We start from the raw sequence: 18218 nt of genomic DNA, 5'->3' as shown, positions 1-18218 counted from the left end.
TGAAACCCCATTGGTTTTCAAATTGGCCCTTGTACACAGAGGGCACAGGGAAACCAAAGAAAGAGGCAGACCACTCCACATTGGTAGGTGGCAGGTTTAGTAGACAAGGGAACTTACCCTTCCATACAAGGTTTACATACAAGGCTTGTCTTGGGCAGGTAGAAAACGAGTAGATCTCTGCACCCTCCCACCAGAATCTTAAGTTTATATAGAGGTCTTAACTGGATTGAGTCACATACAACAACGTCCAGATTGCTCTCTCAAGGTAGTGTCCTTGAAAATGGCTCCCACTGTGGGAATGTTGGGGAAAGCATACACTCCAAGGACAGGAAAGTGGATGAGGAGCCTCCAATTGCCCAGGTGTAACTTGCAGTTCAACCAGTGGTCATGTCCTCTACATTACCTTCTCCAAACCCACATATAGGTTTCAATAAAAGTAGGTCTTTTCTCCTGGAGGTTATCCCAGTTACAAAGGACAAGAGTTTGAAAGAGTAAATATTTGTTCTAAATTTTTCTCTGTCTAATGCTAAACACATTTGTCCAGCTCACATTGGTAACATGATTCAAATAAGGAACATGAGTCATAGTAATAGGAATAAAACATTAATTAGTTCAAGCTTAGCCACTTCCAAAGCCACCCCTGACCTTCCCTCCCTGCTTGCCATATTTTGGGGTATAAAGATATACTGCTGAAATTTCAGGCTCCTACCCACTACCACCTCAAAGCTTTGATATGACCTATGGTCCTTTTTCTGTGACCAACTTACTCCTGGCAATTGATTCTACTCTTGTCTCTCCTGATGGTGTATCACCAGTATTCCCCAAACCTTCCATAGTGTGTTCAGATAACACTTTTAATAGAAAAAATTGAGGATGTCATTCTCCTTTTCAAAATTGCTCTGTGGCTCCCCATTGCACATAGTGGTTCTCAAATCTAATATGCCATATAATCTCCTAGTGAGCCTGTAAAAAAAAAAAAAAAAGAAAGAAAAATGATGAGGCCTGGGCCTCAGCTGAAAGATTCTGATTTAATAGATGAGAACTATCAATAATATTCATTTCTAACAAGTATATCAGGGCAGTGCTTCTCAAACTTCAATGTGCCTATAACTCACCTGGGGGCTTATTAAAATGCAGATTCTGATTCAGTATGTCTGAGGTGGCATTCTAACAAGTTCCCAGATGCTGCTGATGCTGCTGGTCTACAGGCCAAATTTTGAGCAGTGAGGCTCTAGGGAATTCTCTGGAGGATCTGATGAAGATGGTCAGAAACACTGACCTAGACTTCAGGATAAAACTTAGAGCACCTAGCAAGGAATATTTCCAAATATTCAGCTTCCTCTCTCATAACTGATTTGTAGCATCCCGCTTCCTTGCTGTCTCTTCTTAAATATCTCCCAATCCTGTCCCTTATATCCTACCAATGCTGAACAACACATACTCCTACAAACATGAGAAGATATCATCTGCTTCCATGCCTTTGTTTACCCTCCCTCTGATTATCCAGCAGATTACTATTTATTTGTTAATTCAGGCCTTGTTGATGTGTCCTCTGTGAAGCTCTCTCTGACTTACTCCACATGAACTTGGGCATTCTTTGCTCTGTATTTAAATTGCACACTGTACCTGGCTCTTGAACCATTGTCTTGAACAATGATCATGTGTATGGCAGTTGCTTGTTGGAGTGTTTATTTCCCCTACCTACCTGATTGTAGTCTTCTTAAAATAGAGGCTCTGTCTTTTTATCATTGTATTCCAAGTTCCTAGCATAGCATTTGACACATAGAAGGCACTAAGTGTGTGTGTTAAGTCATGGAATGAGTAAATGAACCCTGATCATGATGAAGTGAAGAGGGAATTATCTCCTTTCATCTATGTTAAATGTCCCTGACTTTTCCACCTAACTTCCCTCTTTGAGTTCATTGGACCCCTACTCGCCCTGGCACATGTCCTGCAGTGTGTAACTTTAAAACAGTTTGAATGACACTGCACTCTACCACCTCAAAATAAACATTACAATTAGATCAGAGCTTGTTCAGAGCTTGGGTGTTGTAATTCTCTCTTCTCAGTTACTTCCTTTGTAATTGGGGAGTGATTTTTTTTTTCCTAACTACTTTGAATAGGTGAGAAGAACAAATGAAAGGAGGGAAGGAAGGAAGGAAGGAAGGAAGGAAGGAAGGAAGGAAGGAAGGAAGGAAAGAATGAAGGAAGGCTACATAGTCACCTCTGAATCCTCTAATTATTGTCTTCTCATGTGCTTTATCAGCACATGACTGCATAGATTTGATTTCAAATTGGAAAGGCAACTTATGTTCTTTCCAGGGATCTTTACTGATTGAGCCAAATATCTTCTATATGAATTGAAATATTTATTTTATTTATGTTTTAATTGAAGTATAGTTGATTTACAATATTGTGTTAGTTTTAGGTGTACAGCATAGAGATTCAGTATTTTTGCAGATTATATTCCGTTATAGGTTATTAGAAGATAATGGGTATAATTCCCTGTGCTATATATCTTTGTTGCTTATCTATTTTATATAGAACAGTTTGTATCTGTTAATCCCATAACCCTAATTTGCCCCTCCCTGCTTCTCTCTCCCCTTTGGTAACCTCAAGTTTGGTTTCTATGTCTGTGAGTCTGTTTCTGTTTTATATATAGATTCATTTGCATTATTTTTAGATTCATACATAAGTGATATCATATACTATTTTTCTTTCTCTAACTGACTTATTTCACTAAGCATAATGTTCTCTAGGTCCATCCACATTGCTGCAAATGTCAGTATTTCATTCTTTTATATGGCTGAGTAATGTAGTACTGTGTGTGTATATATATATATATATACACACACACACACACACACACACACACACACACACATCTCCTTAAGCCAGTTGTCTGTTAATGGGCATTTGGGTTGCTTCCATGAATTAGTTATTGGAGACAGTGCTGCCATGAATATTGGGATGCATGCATCTCTTTGAATTAGTGTTTTTGTTTTTTCTGGATGTATATCCAGGAGTGTAATTACTGGATCATATGGTGTTCTATTTTTAGTTTTTTAAGGAACCTCCATACTGTTTTCTGTAGTGGCTACACCAATTTACATTCCCACGTGCAGTGTATGATAGTTCTCTTTTCTCCACATCCTCTCTAACATTTGTTATTTGAAGACTTATTGATGATAACCATTCTGACAGGTGTGAGGTGATACCTCCTTGGGGTTTTGATTTGCATTTCTCTAATAATTAGTGATGTTGAGCATCTTTTTATATGTTTTTAACCATCTGTGTGTCTTCTTTGGAGAAATGTCTGTTTAGATATTCTGCCCATTTTTTGATTGGATTGTTTGTTTTTTTGATATTGAGCTTCATGAGCTGTTTATATATTTTGGATATGAACTCCTTGTCAGTTGCATCATTTGAAAATATTTTCCCCCATTCCATAAGTTGTCTTTATGTTTTGTTCTGGTTTTCTTTGCTATGAAAAAGCTTTTAAGTTTAATTAAGTCCCATTTGTCTATTTTTGCTTTTATTTCTTTTGACTTAGGAAACTGTACCAGGAAAATATTGCTATGATTTATGTCAAAGAATGTTTTGCCTATACTCTCTTCTAGGAATTTTATGGTTTCATGTCTTACATTTAGGTCTTTAAACCATTTTGAGTTTATTTTTGTATGTAGTGTGAAGAAATGTACTAATTTCATTGTTTTACATGTAGTTGTCCAGTTTTCCCAGGACCACTTATTGAAGAGACTGTTTTTCCTTCATTGTATATTCTTGCCTCTTTTTTCATAGATTAGTTGGCCACATGTGAGTTTATTTCTGCACTCTCTATTCTGTTACATTGATATATGTCTCTGTTTCTGTACAAATACCACACAGTTTTGATTACTATAGCTTTGTAGTATAGTCTGAAGTCTGGGACAGTTATATCTTCAGCTTTGTTCTTTTTTCTCAGGATTGCTTTGTCTTTGGGTGTTTTGTGGTTTCATATAAATTTTAGGGTTATTTGTTGCAGTTCTGTGAAAAATGTCCTGTTTATTTTGATAGGGATTGCATTAAATCTGTAGATTGTTTTGGGTCGTATGGCCATTTTAACAATATTAATTCTTCTAATCTAAGAGCATGGGATATCTTTCCATTTCTTTGAATTATCTTCAATTTCCTTCATCAACTTTTTATAGTTTTCAGAGTATAGGTATTTCACCTCCTTGGTTGAATTTATTCCTAGTGTTTTTTTGATGTGATTATAAATGGCATTTTTTTTTACTTTATCTTTCTGTTAGTTCACTATTAGTGTATAGAAACAGAATAGATTTCTGTATATTAATTTTTATCCTGCTACCTTGCTGAATTCATTTATTAGTTCTAATAGTTTTTGTGTGGAGACTTTATGGTTCTTTAGATAGAGTACAATGTCATCTGCAAATAGTGACAGTTTTACCTCTTTCCTTCCAATCTGAATTCCTTTTATTTCTTTTTCCTGTCTGATTGCTGTAGCTAGGACTTGCAATACCATGTTAAATAGAAGCAGTGTGAGTGGGCATCTTTGTCTTTTTCCTAAATTTAGTGGGAAGGCTTTCAAGCTTTCAGCATTGAGTATTATGTTAGCTGTGGGTTTGTCATAAATGGCCTTTATTATGTTGAGACATGTTCCCTCTGTACCTACTTTGATGAGGTACATGAATCATCATGAATGATGTTGAATTTTGTCAGATGCTTTTCCTGTGTCTATAGAGATGATCATGTGGTTTTTGTTTTTCCTTTTGTTAATGTGGTCTATCACACTGATTTATTTATCATTATATAATGCCCTTCTTTGTCTTTTGTTATAGCCTTTGTTTTAAAGTCTATTTTGTCTGATATAAGTATTGCTATCCCCACTTTCTTGTCATTTCCATATCTTTTTCCATCCTCTCACTTCAAGTCTCTGTGTATCTTTCTTCCTGAAGTGAGTCTTTTGTTGGCAGCATAATGGAGGATCTTGGTTTTTTATTCAATCAACCACTCTGTGTCTTTTGACTGGATCATTTCCATTATTTCATCTTCCAGATCACTTATGTATTCTTCTGTGTCATTTAGTTGGCTATTCATTACTTCTAGAGTGTCTTTTTATCTCAGAAATTGAATTGTGTATTTTCGATTGGGTCTTCTTTATAGTTTACAGTTCCTTGTTAAAATGGTCTGAGTTTACTCTTTTTTTCTTTTAAACTAAATTAAATTTATTTATTTTCAAACAGCATGTTTAAAAATTGTGGTGTTGAAGGAGTGTTTTTATGTGGGAGCATCCCTGTGTAGACTCTTTGTGTCCACTGTCTTTTGTGTAAGGGCTGGTTTTGATATGGATGCCAGCCACATATTTCCTCAGGGTGTGCTGGCTGCTATCTCTTTTAGAGAGGGTATGTTTGGTGTTGGAGTACCTAAAACCTGTGCAGAGTGTGAGGCAGGACTTCCTCTCGGCTCCGTGGCTGTCTCTGCCCTGTCAGGGGTGGGGTTGTCTCCCAAGTTGCTGGAGTAGAAGCCTTGAGGGTCAGGCTGGAGCTGGCTCTCTTCCCTTTAAATGTGTGTTTTTCCTTCTCCCTGTACTGAAACCTTTGCCTCAAAGAAGTGGAGTGCTGAAGTAAGTGGGACTCATGCACTTATAGTGGTCTGGTATGCTGCCTGTGTGTGCATCTGCAGCTCCCCTCATCAACATGTTAAAGTCACATATTTTCCCCTGCTGTGGTTATCTCAGATCTAGTGCAAGTTTGTGGTTAAGATTGCATATGACAGGAGAATTCACTAGGCTAGGACTTGGGATAGGGGCATTGTGGTTAGAGGAATTGAAGTGGCTGAGCTGCTGGTAGAGGTCTGGACTGCTTCTGGAGCACTCTTTGGGTAAGTGGCAATGCTGGCTGCTGCTGTCCCACCTGGACCACACCTCAGGCCCCCAGGCAATCTGTGTTGCTAGATCAGGTCTTTTCTCAGGACGTGGCTGCCCTAGGAGCCAGGCCCTATACCAAGCTCAGAGCCTGTACCAAGGCTGTGGCATGGAGTGAGTGGGCTGGGATATTCGCCTAACTCAGATTGGGGAGTGTGGTGAGGCATCAGCTGCTAGGGCAGACTTCTCTCTGCCCTGTCTGTTGGCAAGCCAGCACACACACATCCTCTTTGTGAGTGGAGTCTAGGCTTCTCCAGCCTTTCTATCTGTCCCAATGGTTCTCCCAGCAGCCAAAGGAAGATAAGATGTGCTTATCTCCTCCACATCAGACCCAGGATGGGGACACCTAGTCTGTGGCTTGATCCCCTGACTCCCCAGGGCAAGAGTCTGCCTATGCAGTCTTTCTTTTCCTCTTAAATCCTTCCCAGGGGCACAGGTCCCAACCGGACAATATTTTTCCCATCCTACCCAGTTACAGGGGACTATTTCTTGAATCCTTTGTTGTATAAGAGTTCTTCTACCAGTTTCCAATTAGTTTTCTTATGAGAATTTTTCCACATGTAGGTGTATTTTTGGTGTGTTTATGGGGGCAGGTGAGCTCCATGTCAACTTATTCTGCCATCTTTATCCTCCTCCCTGAGATATTTATTTTGAAAGCTGGCTTTCCTTCTTTTTTAAAACAACCATGCCATTAACCAATAACCATTTCAGAAAAATATTGATTTCTCTAAGCAAATATAAGGTTTTGCATTCATGTCTATTATATTTCAACTTACTACCTTGGGATCAATATATATTCCATACCTTTAATTTTAATTGTAACATCCAATATAATATTTATTCTAACCAACTGAAAAATGTGTTAACCATGCCTTTTCCTCTGTCTAAATTATTTAAAAATAATTAGATAATGACAGGAATATTTACATGGAAGTTTCCATAGGAGACTGCCCTTGTGTTTAATTCTTACCTTTGAAGAGAGCATACCTTTCTAAAATGTCTCCCAGAAGAAACCATAACATTTCACTTAATTTCTCAAAAATTACTGACCTAGAGAAGTTTATAATGATATGCTTTTGGGAACAGCTATTTTTTTTTTTTTGCTAGCATCCTTACTGGAGTATAATTGCTTTACAATGGTGTATTACTTTCTGCTTTATAACAAAGTGAATCAACTTTACATATACACATAACCCCATATCTCCTCCCTCTTGCATCTCCCTCCCATCCTCCCTATCCCACCCCTCTAGGTGGTCACAAAGCACTATGCTGATCTCCCTGTGCTATGCGGCTGCTTCCCACTAGCTATCTATTTTACATTTGGTAGTATATATATGTCAATGCTACTCTCTCACTTCATCCCAGCTTACCCTTCCCCCTCCCCTTGTCCTCAAGTCCATTCTCTAAGTCTGCATCTTTATTCCTGTCCTGCCCCTAGGTTTTTCAGAAATATATTTGTTTGTTTTTTAAGATTCCATACATAGGTGTTAGCATACAGTACTTGTTTTACTCTTGCTGACTTACTTCACTCTGTATGACAGACTCTAGGTGCACCCAACTCTCTTCAAATAACTCAATTTCGTTACTTTTTATGGCTAAGTAATATTCCACTGTCTATATGTGCCACATCTTCTTTATCCATTCATCTGTCAATGGACACTTAGGTTGCTTCCATACCCTGGCTATTGTAAATAGTGCTGCAATGAACATTGTGAACTTTTTCAATTATGGTATTCTCAGGGTATATGCCCAGTAGTGGGATTGCTGGGTCGTATGGTAGTTCTATTTTTAGTTTTTGAAGGAACCTCCATACTGTTCTCCACAGTGGCTGTATCAAATTACATTCCCACAAACAGTGCAAGAGTGTTCCCTCTTCTCCACACCCTCTCCAGCATTTATTTGTTTGTAGATTTTTTGATGATGGCCATTCCGACGGGTGTGACGTGATACCTCATTGAAGTTTTGATTTGCATTTCTCTAATGATTAGTGATGGTGAACATCCTTTCATCTGTTTGTTTACCATCTGTATGTCTTCTCTGGAGAAATATCTGTTTAGGTCTTCTGACCACTTTTGGATTGGGTTTTTTGTTTCTTGATATTGAGCTGCATGAGTTGCTTATAAATTTTGGAGATTAATCCTTTGTCAGTTGCTTCATTTGTAAATATTTTTCCCATTCTGAGGGTTGTCTTTTCATCTTGTTATGGTTTCCTTTGCTGTGCAAAAGCTTCTAAGTTTCATTAAGTCCCATTTGTTTATTTTACTTTTTATTTCCATTTCTCTAGGAGGTGGGTCAAAAATGATCTTGCTGTGACTTATGTCACAGCAAGAGTGTTCTGCCTAACTTTTCCTCTAAGAATTTTATAGTGTCTGGCCTTACGTTTAGGCCTTTAATCCATTTTGAGTTTATTTTTCTGTATGGTGTTAAGGAGTGTTCTAATTTCATTCTTTTACATGTAGCTGTCAGGTGTTCCAGCACCACTTATTGAAGAGGCTATCTCTTCTCCATTGTGTATTTTTGCCTCCTTTATCAAATATAAGGTGACCATATGTGCATGGGTTAATCTCTGGTCTTTCTACCCTGTTCCATTGATTTATATTTCTGTTTTTGTGCTAGTACCATACTGTCTTGATTACTGTAGCCTTGTAGTATAATCTGAGGTCTGAGGTCTGATTCCTCCAGCTCCTTTCTGAAGATTGCTTTGGCTATTCGGGGTCTTTTGTGTTTCCATACAAATTGTGAATTTTTTTGTTCTAGTTCTGTTAAAAATGCCATTGGTAGTTTGGTAGGGATTGCATTGAATCTGTAGATTGCTTTGGGTAGTATACTCGTTTTCACAATGTTGATTCTTCCAATCCAAGAACATGGTATATCTCTCCATCTGTTTGTATCATCTTTAATTTCTTTCATCAGTTTCTTATAGTTTTCTGAACACAGGTCTTTTGTCTCCTTAAGTTGGTTTATTCCTAGGTATATTATTTTTGTTGCAATGGTAAATGGGAGTGTTTCCTTAATTTCTCTTTCAGATTTTTCATCTTTAGTGTATAGGAATGCAAGAGATTTCTGTGCATTAATTTTGTATCCTCCTACTTTACCACGTTCATTGATTAGCTCTAGTAGTTTTCCGGGAGCATATTTAGGATTCTCTATGTATATTATCATGTCATCTGCAAACAGTGACCCCTTTACTTATTCTTTTCCAATTTGGATTCCTTTTATTTCTTTTTCTTCTCTGATTACTGTGGCTAAAACTTCCAAAAGTATGTTGAATAATAGTGGTGAGTCTGGACAACCTTCTTTGTTTCTGATCTTAGAGGAAATAGTTTCAGTTTCTCACCATTGAGAAGATTGTTGGCAGTAGGTTCGTCATATATGGTCTTTATTATGTTGCCATAAGTTCCCTCTATGCGTACTTTCTTCAGGGTTTTTTTAATCATAAATGGGTGTTGAATTTTGTCAAAAGCTTTCTCTGCATCTATTGAGATGCTCATATGCTTTTTCTACTTCATTTTGTTAGTATGGTGTATCACATTGATTAATTTGCGTGTCCTGAAGAATCCTTGCATTCTTGGGATAAATCCCACTTGATCATGGTGTATGATCCTTTTAATGTGCTCTTGGATTCTATTTGCTAGTATTTTGTTGAGGGTTTTTGCATCTATGTTCATCAGTGATATTGGCATGTAGTTTTCTTTCTTTGTGACGTCTTTGTCTGGCTTTGGTATCTGGGTGGTGGTGGCCTTGTAGAATGAGTTTGGGAGTGTTCCTCCCTCTGCTATATTTTGGAAGAGTTTAAGAAGTATAGGTGTTAGCTCTTCTCTAAATGTTTGATAGAATTTGCCTGTGAAGCCATCTGGTCCTGGGCTTTTGTTTCTTACAAGATTTTGAATCACAGTCTCAATTTCACTGCTTGTGATTGGTCTGTTTATATTTTCTATTTCTTCCTGGTACAGTTTTGGAAGGTTGTGCTTTTCTAAGAATTTGTCTATTTCTTCCAGGTTGTCCATTTTATTGCCATATAGTCACATGTAGTAATCTCTCATGATCCTTTGTATTTCTGCAGTGTCAGTTGTTACTTCTTTTTTATTTCTAATTTTGTTGATTTGAGTCTTCTCCCTTTTTTTCTTGATGAGTCTGCCTAATGGTTTATCAATTTTGTTTATCTTCTCAAAGAACCAGCTTTTAGTTTTATCGATCTTTGCTGGCATTTTTTTTTCATTTATTTCTGATCTGATCATAAAGGTTTCTTTCCTTCTGCTAATTTTAGGGTAATTTTGTTCTTTTTCTCTAATTGTTATAGGTGTAAGGTTATGGGTTTTTTTTGTTTTGTTTTTTTTGTTTTTTTTCACAGTACGCAGGCCTCTCACTGTTGTGGCCTCTCCCATTGTGGAGCACAGGCTCCGGACATGCAGGCTCAGCGGCCATGTCTCACGGGCCCGGCCGCTCCACAGCATGTGGGATCTTCCCGGACCCGTGTTCCCTGCATTGACAGGCAGACTCTCAACCACTGCACCACCAGGGAAGTCCAAGTTTATGTTTTTTATTTGAGATGTTTCTTGTTTCTTGTGGTAGGATTGTATAGCTATAAACTTCCCTCTTAGAACTGATTTGCTGCATCCCATAGGTTTTCGGTCATCGTGTTTTCATTGTCATTTGTTTCTAATTATTTTTTGATTTCCTCTTTGATTTCTTCAGTGATCTCTTGGTTATTTAGTAGTGCATTTTTTATCCTCCATGTGTTTGTATTTTTTACAGGTTATTTTCTGTAATTGGCATCTAGTCTCATAGCGTTATGTTTGGAAAAGATACTTGATATGATTTTAAATTTCTTAAATTTACCAAGGCTTGATTTCTGACCCAAGATATGATCTTTCCTGGAGAATGTTCCATGAGCAGTTGAGAAGAAAGTGTATTCTGTTGTTTTTGGATGGAATGTCCTATAAATATTAATTAAGTCCGTCTTGTTTAATGTATCATTTAAAGCTTGTGTTTCCTTATTTATTTTCAGTATGGATGATCTGTCCATTGGTGAAAGTGGGGTGTTAAAGTCCCGTAAGATGATTGTGTTACTGTCAATTTCCCCTTTTATGGCTGTTAGCATTTGCCTTATGTATTAAGGTGCACCCATGTTGGGTGCATAAATATTTACAATTGTTATCTCTTCTTCTTGGATTGATCCCTTGATCATTATGTAGTGTCCTTCTTTGTCTCTTGTAATGGTCTTTATTTTAAAGTCTATTTTGACTGATAAGAGACGTGCTATTCCAGCTTTGTTTTGATTTCCATTTGCATGGAATATCTTTTTCCATCTCCTCATTTTCAGTCTGTATGTGTCCCTAGATCTGAAATGGGTTTCTTGTAGACAACATACATATGGGTCTTGTTTTTGTATCCATTCAACCAGTCTATGTCTTTCGGTTGGAGCATTTAATCCATTTACATTTAAGGTAGTTATCAATATGTATGTTCCTGTTACAATTTTCTTAAGCGCTTTGGGTTTGTTATTGTCAGTCTTTTCCTTCTCTTGTGTTTCCTGCCTTGAGAAGTCCCTTTAGCATTTGTTGTAAAGCTGGTTTTGTGGTGCTGAATTCTCTTAGCTTTTGCTTGTCTGTAAAGGTTTTAATTTCTCCATCGAATCTGAATGAGATCCTTTCTGGGTAGAGTAATCTTGATTGTTAGTTTTTCCCTTTTATCACTTTAAATATGTGTTGCCACTACCTTCTTGCTTGCAAAGTTTCTACTGAAAGATCAGCTGTTTACCTTATGGGGATTCCCTTGTGTGTTATTTGTTGTTTTTCCCTTGCTTTTTAAATATTTTTTCTTTGTATTTAATTTTTGTTAGTTTGATTAATACATGTGTTAGCATGCTTCTCCTTGGATTTATCCTGTGTGGGACTCTCTGCGCTTCCTGGACTTGATTGACTATTTCCTTTCCCACATTAGGGAAATTTTCAACTATAATCTCTTTAAATATCTTGTCTGTCCCTTAGTTTCTCTCTTCTTCTTCTGGGAGCCCTATAATTTGAATGTTTTTGCATTTAATATTGTTCCAGAGTTCTGTGAGACTGTCCTCACATCTTTTCTTTTTTCTTTATTCTGTTATGAGGTATTTATTTCCACTATTTTATCTTCCAGTTCACTTATACGTTCTTCTGCCTCAGTTATTCTGCTATTGATTTCTTTTAGAGAATTTTAAATTTCATTTATTGCGCTTTTCATCATTGTTTGTTTGCTCTTTAGTTCTTCTAGGTCCTTGTTAAATGTTTCTTATATTTTCTCCATTCTACTTCCAAGATTTTGGACCATCTTTACTATCATTACTCTGAATTCTTTTTCAGGTAGACTGCTTATTTCCTCTTCATTTGTTTGGTGTGGTGGGTTTTTACCTTGCTCCTCAACTGCTGTGTGTTTCTCTGTCTTTTCATTTTGCTTAATCTACTATGTTTGGTTCTCCTTTTCATAGGGTGCAGGTTTGTAGTTCCTATTGTTTTTGTGTCTGCTGCCAGTTTCTAAGATTTGTTCTTTGGGTTCTGTAGGCTTCCTGGTGGACGGGACTGGTGCCTTTGTTCTGGTGGATGAGGCTGGATCTTGTCTTTCTGGTGGGCAGGACCACGTCTGGTGATGTGTTTTGGTTTGTCTGTTACCTTATTATAATTTTAGGCAAGCTCTTTGCTAATGGCTGAGTTTGTGTTCCTGTCTTGCTAGTTGTGTGATATAAGGTGCCCAGCACTGTAGCTTGCTGGTTGTTGGGTGGAGCTGGGTCTTAGCATTGAGATGGAGATATCTTGGAGAGCTTTTGCCGTTTGATATTATGTGGAGCCAGGAGGTCTCTGGTGGACCAATATCCTGAACTCAACTCTCTCACCTCAGGGGCACAGGCCTGACACTCTGGCGGGGCACCAAGACCCTGTCAGCCCCACAGCTCAGAAGAGAGACAGAAAGAAAGAAAGAGAGAAAGAAAGAAAGAAAGAAAGTTATTAAAATATAAAAAATATAAAAATATTAAAAATGAGAAAATGAAAAAGTAATAAAAAAAGGAAAGAAACAAAGAAAGAAGAGAGAAACCAAACCAAAACACAAATTCACCAATGATAACAAGTGCTAAAATCTATACTAAAAAAAAATAAAAATAAAAGGACAGACAGAACCCTGGGACAAGTGGTAAAATCAAAGCTATACAAGCAAAATCACACAAAGAAGCAAACACATATACACTCATAAAAAGAGAAAAAGGAAGGCTCCCCTGGTGGCGCAGTGGTTGAGAGTCCACCTGCCAATGCAGGGCCAAGGGTTTGTGCCCCAGTCCGGGAAGATCCCACGTGCCACGGAGCGCCTGGGCCCGTGAGCCATGGCCACTGAGCCTGCGCCTCTGGAGCCTGTGCTCCGCAACGGGAGAGGCCACAACAGTGAGAGGCCCATGTACCACAAAAAATAAAAAAAAAAATGAGAAAGAGGAAAAATATGTATATATATCTAAAAAAAAAGGAAGAGTGTAACCTAATCAACAAACAAATCTACCAATGATAATAAAGTCTAGATACCAAAAAAGATAAACCTAAAACCAGAAAAACTTTACAGATGGAAAGAAAACCCCAAGTCTACAGTTGCTCCCAAAGTCCACTGCCTCAATTTTGGGGTGACTCGTTGTCTATTCAGGTATTCCAGAGATGCAGGGTACATCACATTAACTGTGGAGATTTCATCCACTGCTCCTGAGGCTGCTGGGAGAGATTTCCCTTTCTCTTCTTTGTTCGAACAGCACCTAGTGTTCAGCTTTGGATTTGGCCCCGTCTCTGTGTGGAGGTCGCCTAAGGGCATCTGTTCTTCACTCAGAGAGGATGGGGTTAAAGGAGCAGCTGATTAAGGGGCTCTGGCTCACTCAGGCTGGGGTGGGAAGGAGGGGTATGGAATGTGGGGCGAACCTGCGGTCTCAGAGGCTGGCGTGATGTTGCCAGAGCCTGAGGCATGCCATGTGTTCTCCCAAGGAAATTGTCCCTGGATCATGGGACCCTGGCAGTGGCAGGCTGCACAAGCTCCTGGGAGGGGAGGTGTGGATAGTGACCTGTGCTTGCACCCAGGCTTCTTGGTGGCTGCAGCAGAAGCTTTAGCATTTCATATCCATCTCTGGGGTCTGCACTGATAGCCGCGGCTCGCACCCGTCCCTGGAACTCATTTAGTCAGTGCTCTGAATCCCCTCTCCTCATGCACCCTGAAACAATGGTCTCTTCCTCTTAGGCAGTTTCAGACTTCTTCCCGCAATCCGTCCCAGCTAGCTGTGGTGCACTAGCCCCCTTCAGGCTGTGTTCACACAGCCAACCCCAGTCCTCTCCCTGGGATCTGACCTCCGAAGCTGGAGCCTCAGCTCCCAGACCCCACCCGCCCCGGTGGGTGAGCAGACAAGTTTCTCAGGCTGGTGAGTGTTGGTCGGCACTGATCTTCTGTGCGGGAATCTCTCCATTTTGCCCTCTGCACCCCTATTGCTGTGCTCTCCTCTGTGGCTCCGAAGCTTCTCCCCCACCCTCAACTCTGCCCATGAAGGGGCTTCCTAGTGTGTGGAAACTTTTCCTCCTTCACAGCTCCCTCCCAGAGGTGTAGGTCCCATCCCTATTCTTTTGTCTCTGTTTTTTCTTTTGCCCTACCCAGGTACATGGGGAGTTTTTTGCGTTTTGGGAAGTCTGAAGTCTTCTGCCAGCGTTCAGTAGGTGTTGTGTAGGAGTTGTTCCACATGTCCATGTATTTTTGATGTATTTGTGTGGAGGAAGGTGGTCTCCACGTCTTACTCCTCTGCCATCTTGAAGGTCTCTTGGGAACAACTTTTTATTGAAGCAGTTGTGTATGTAAATCCAGCTTCATTTTTTCCCTATTTTTTGTAAGATAAAAAGAATAATGGTAACCCTCCAGGATTTTTTCTTTTTTAATGAAAGTATATTGACACTTTAGTTAGTCTCATCTGAAAATTTGTCAGTTTTATCCATTTGTTTTACTCATTTATTGTGTAAATCTTCAGTTGATATTTTGTTTTATCATTACCTAAAGGCAAACAAGTATTTATTTCAATATGTTTACTTTTCAGAATATTTTTCTCAGCATTTGGGCGAGTATGAGAATGTACTAACAGCACTTGAAGATTTAAATCTTTCCATCCTGAAGGCAATGGGAAAAACAAAAAAAGTAAGGAAATTTGATTATTATCTATAAAATCTCTTCAAAGTATCTTTCTCTTGAAAATCATAACTAGTTCCTAATGTATCATGGAAGTACAGATTTGTTTTAATCACTGATAATTTATTTTTTTGATATAAATGAGCTTTTTTATTCATTCACAATACAATTACAAAAAACTTACCAGATTCTAGATACTGTGCTTCAATGCTAAGGATACAAAGAGCTGTTCAAATGGCTCTTATTCTGATGGGGAGATGAGTGTGTAAACAAGTGATTACAACATAGCACAACAGAGAGAATTACAAGATAGAACACCTTATTCGTGCTGCAGGAGATGACATCTAAGCAATTTGAATTAAAAGAAATAGTTATAGCTAGGCCAAGGAGAACCAGATACAAGTAACAACAGGTACAAATGCCCTCTTTCAGGAGGGACACAGGGCATTCTAGGAATTGAAGATGTCCAATAAGGCTAAAATACAGAAAATCCAAGAGTGGCAATGTGTGAGGTAAAACTGGTGTTGTAGGGAGGGGTCACATCTTTCACAATGTCGCTGGTAAACCTAAAGATTTAGACTTGTATCCTTAGTGCAAATAAATTACCCATTTTAAGCAGAGGTATGAAAACTCATGTAGTCTTTTTGAAAAGACTGTGTAAGAATTAGCTTGGGATTAGGGTGGAGAATGTGGAAGAACAGAATTAAGAAGATGAGTAGGAGGCTAGTTCACTAATCCAGCTGAGAGATGTTGGTAGTTTGGCAGTACTGGCAGAGCAAATGGAGAAACGTAAGTGAATTGTACATATATTTGAGATCCCGTCAATAGAATTTGGAGAAGGATTGAATATGCGGACTGGGAGGGAAGGAATTGTCAAGAATGAATCTTAGTTTTCAGTTTGTGTTCCTGGACAGTGGCACTATCTAGACAGAGAATGCTAAAAGAGGGCCAAGTTTAATGAGATAAGATCATAAGTTATTTTTTAGACACATTGGGTCTAAACTACATTTGAGACATCTAAGGAAAGTCAAATAAACCATTGGATACATAGGTCTAGACCTGAGAAATGAAGTCTAGACTGGAGGTATACAATATGTGAACTGTTAGTGCTTAGGCAAAGAACTTGAGTGATATGTCATCTGAAGAGAGACTATAAAGTTAAGAGAGGAGGGAACCTAACACTGAGCTTTAAGGAACTTCAGCTCTGATGGTGAATAGAGGGGAAAGAGCTAGCAAGCATGTCTGAGATGGAATGGGAAGAAAGGTGGGAAGAAAGACAGGAGAGTATAGTGTCCAGAGTTGAAGAAGAGAGTTTCATAAAGTAGGAGGTGGACAATAGTGTTGACTTCTATGAAGAGGTCAAGAGAGATGAGAATTAAGATTTCCACTATCAGTAAGTCAAAAAAGACATTTTAGCACATAGAGTGCATAACAAGAAATTTAAAAAATTAAAGAATATACAGAATTTCTGGATAAAGACACCACAGATTAATACATACAAGTAGTTCAGCTTGCTCTTGAAGCTCCATGAAAAAGACTGAAATTAGATATTTTAATGGGGAAATTTATAGCAGCAAAATTTGGAAACTGAAAAGCAAATGGACAACCAATAGTTGATAGAAGACCTGAGATATTTGACTGCTTGGCCTGGACTGAGCTAAAGGAGAAAACCACCAACTTGATTTGTAGAAAGGCTCAGGAATTGGTGGCAGTAGTTGCCACTGGGAAACAAGGGGAATACTAAGGCTAAAACAAGGTGACCTATTAGAAATCTAATAGTAGTAGGAAGTACTTAGAAAGTACTAGTAGTAGGAAGCAGTTAGATTCCCCCGATCCCCTGTTCTTCTCTACCCAGCTAAGCAACTGTCTTTATCAATCCAGGTAGAAAACATACCCTTGCTCTCTGAAAAGGTAAAAGAGAGCCCTGAGGTGGCATCAGTCATAGCTGAGGGATTAAATAAAAGTTTATATACTGCATGAAAAGACATCCAGCTCTTTTCCATAACTTAACTCCGAGTGTGGCAACCAGACATATATCCTCCTGGCAGAAAGGAAGAGGTTGTCTCTGAGAAGTTTAACCAATACAAGAGAAAAGACCTATGAATCCTCCAGTGATGGAGCTTGGCCTGATCTCTCCTCCCATTGTGTAATCAGCTTGTTTGTACCCCATCCTTAAATATGCAGTCAGCCAAGTGCCATCAAGCTTCTTACAGGAAAGAAAGAGACCAAAACAAACTGAAAAAGAAGAAGGAGGGAGGGAGAGACTAAGACAGCATTCTATGCAGGAAGATGAAAACTTCAAGGTAATATCCTCAACCTCTTCCAAGAAATAAGAGAAGATATAGCATCCATGAAGCAAGAATAGTATGACAAACAGTGGGCAACCAGAAAATAAGAAAGTGCTTTTGGAAATTTAAACAAGAGAGCAGAAATAAAGACTTAACAGAATTTTGGAAAATAAAGTTTAAAAAGTCTGCCAAAAAGTAAAGCAAAATAGTAGATGAAAAAATGGAATATCAGTCTAGGATCTCTATATCCAAACAACAAATTTCAGAAAAAGAAAACAGGAAAAAGAAATCTAAATACATTTTCTCTTGACCTCTTCAGGAACATTTGGAAACTGTATAAAATTTTATCCCTTGGGACCGTCTTTCCAGAAATGGTAATTTTTAAAACCTCTGCTTGATATGGCTGGCTTCTCTTTGTTTAGATCTTATCTTAAATTCAATGTTCTCATAAAGGTCTTCTCTGATCATCTTGTCTAAGAGAGGCTGTCTTTTTAGAGTAACTCATTTGTTCCTTGCTGGCAATTATCAGCATGAGTAACTATATATTTTTTTGTTTATTTGCCGTCTATAAGGAGGGAGAAAGGCAGGGTCTTTTTTGAATACCCAGAGTCTAGCAATTGAAATGAACCTGACAATTAAAATGAACTCAATAAAAATTTATTGATTGGCTAAATAATTGATGAAATAGATATTCATACAGCTCCAAAGGCTAAATAATTTTGTGCCTAAAAGAAAAGTTGTTCCTAAGTTCATTTAGGAAGCTTTCAAATTTCTACTTAATCAAGGATAAGCTATTTGATTTAAAAAAAGAAAGAAAGAAAATCAGAAATAGTCAAAAATAA

General features: G+C 38.3%; 1 protein-coding gene across 2 annotated transcripts in view; it reads left to right on the top strand.

The window, feature by feature from the left end:
* The window catches only part of NECAB1 (N-terminal EF-hand calcium binding protein 1), a 279489-nt gene that overhangs the window by 157702 nt on the left and 103569 nt on the right, over window positions 1-18218 (top strand). For both annotated transcript variants that reach the window (XM_079901334.1, XM_079901335.1), the window contains exon 5: window positions 15000-15097. In XM_079901334.1, coding sequence (XP_079757460.1) covers window positions 15000-15097 — 98 coding nt within the window. The remainder of the gene's footprint in view (window positions 1-14999; window positions 15098-18218) is intronic.

This window comes from Stenella coeruleoalba, assembly GCF_951394435.1.
Source record: "Stenella coeruleoalba genome assembly, chromosome: 17".
In the NCBI taxonomy this organism is placed as follows: domain Eukaryota; kingdom Metazoa; phylum Chordata; class Mammalia; order Artiodactyla; family Delphinidae; genus Stenella; species Stenella coeruleoalba.
The sequence above is the reverse complement of the archived record's forward strand: the minus strand, read 5'-3'. Positions and strand labels throughout refer to the sequence as shown.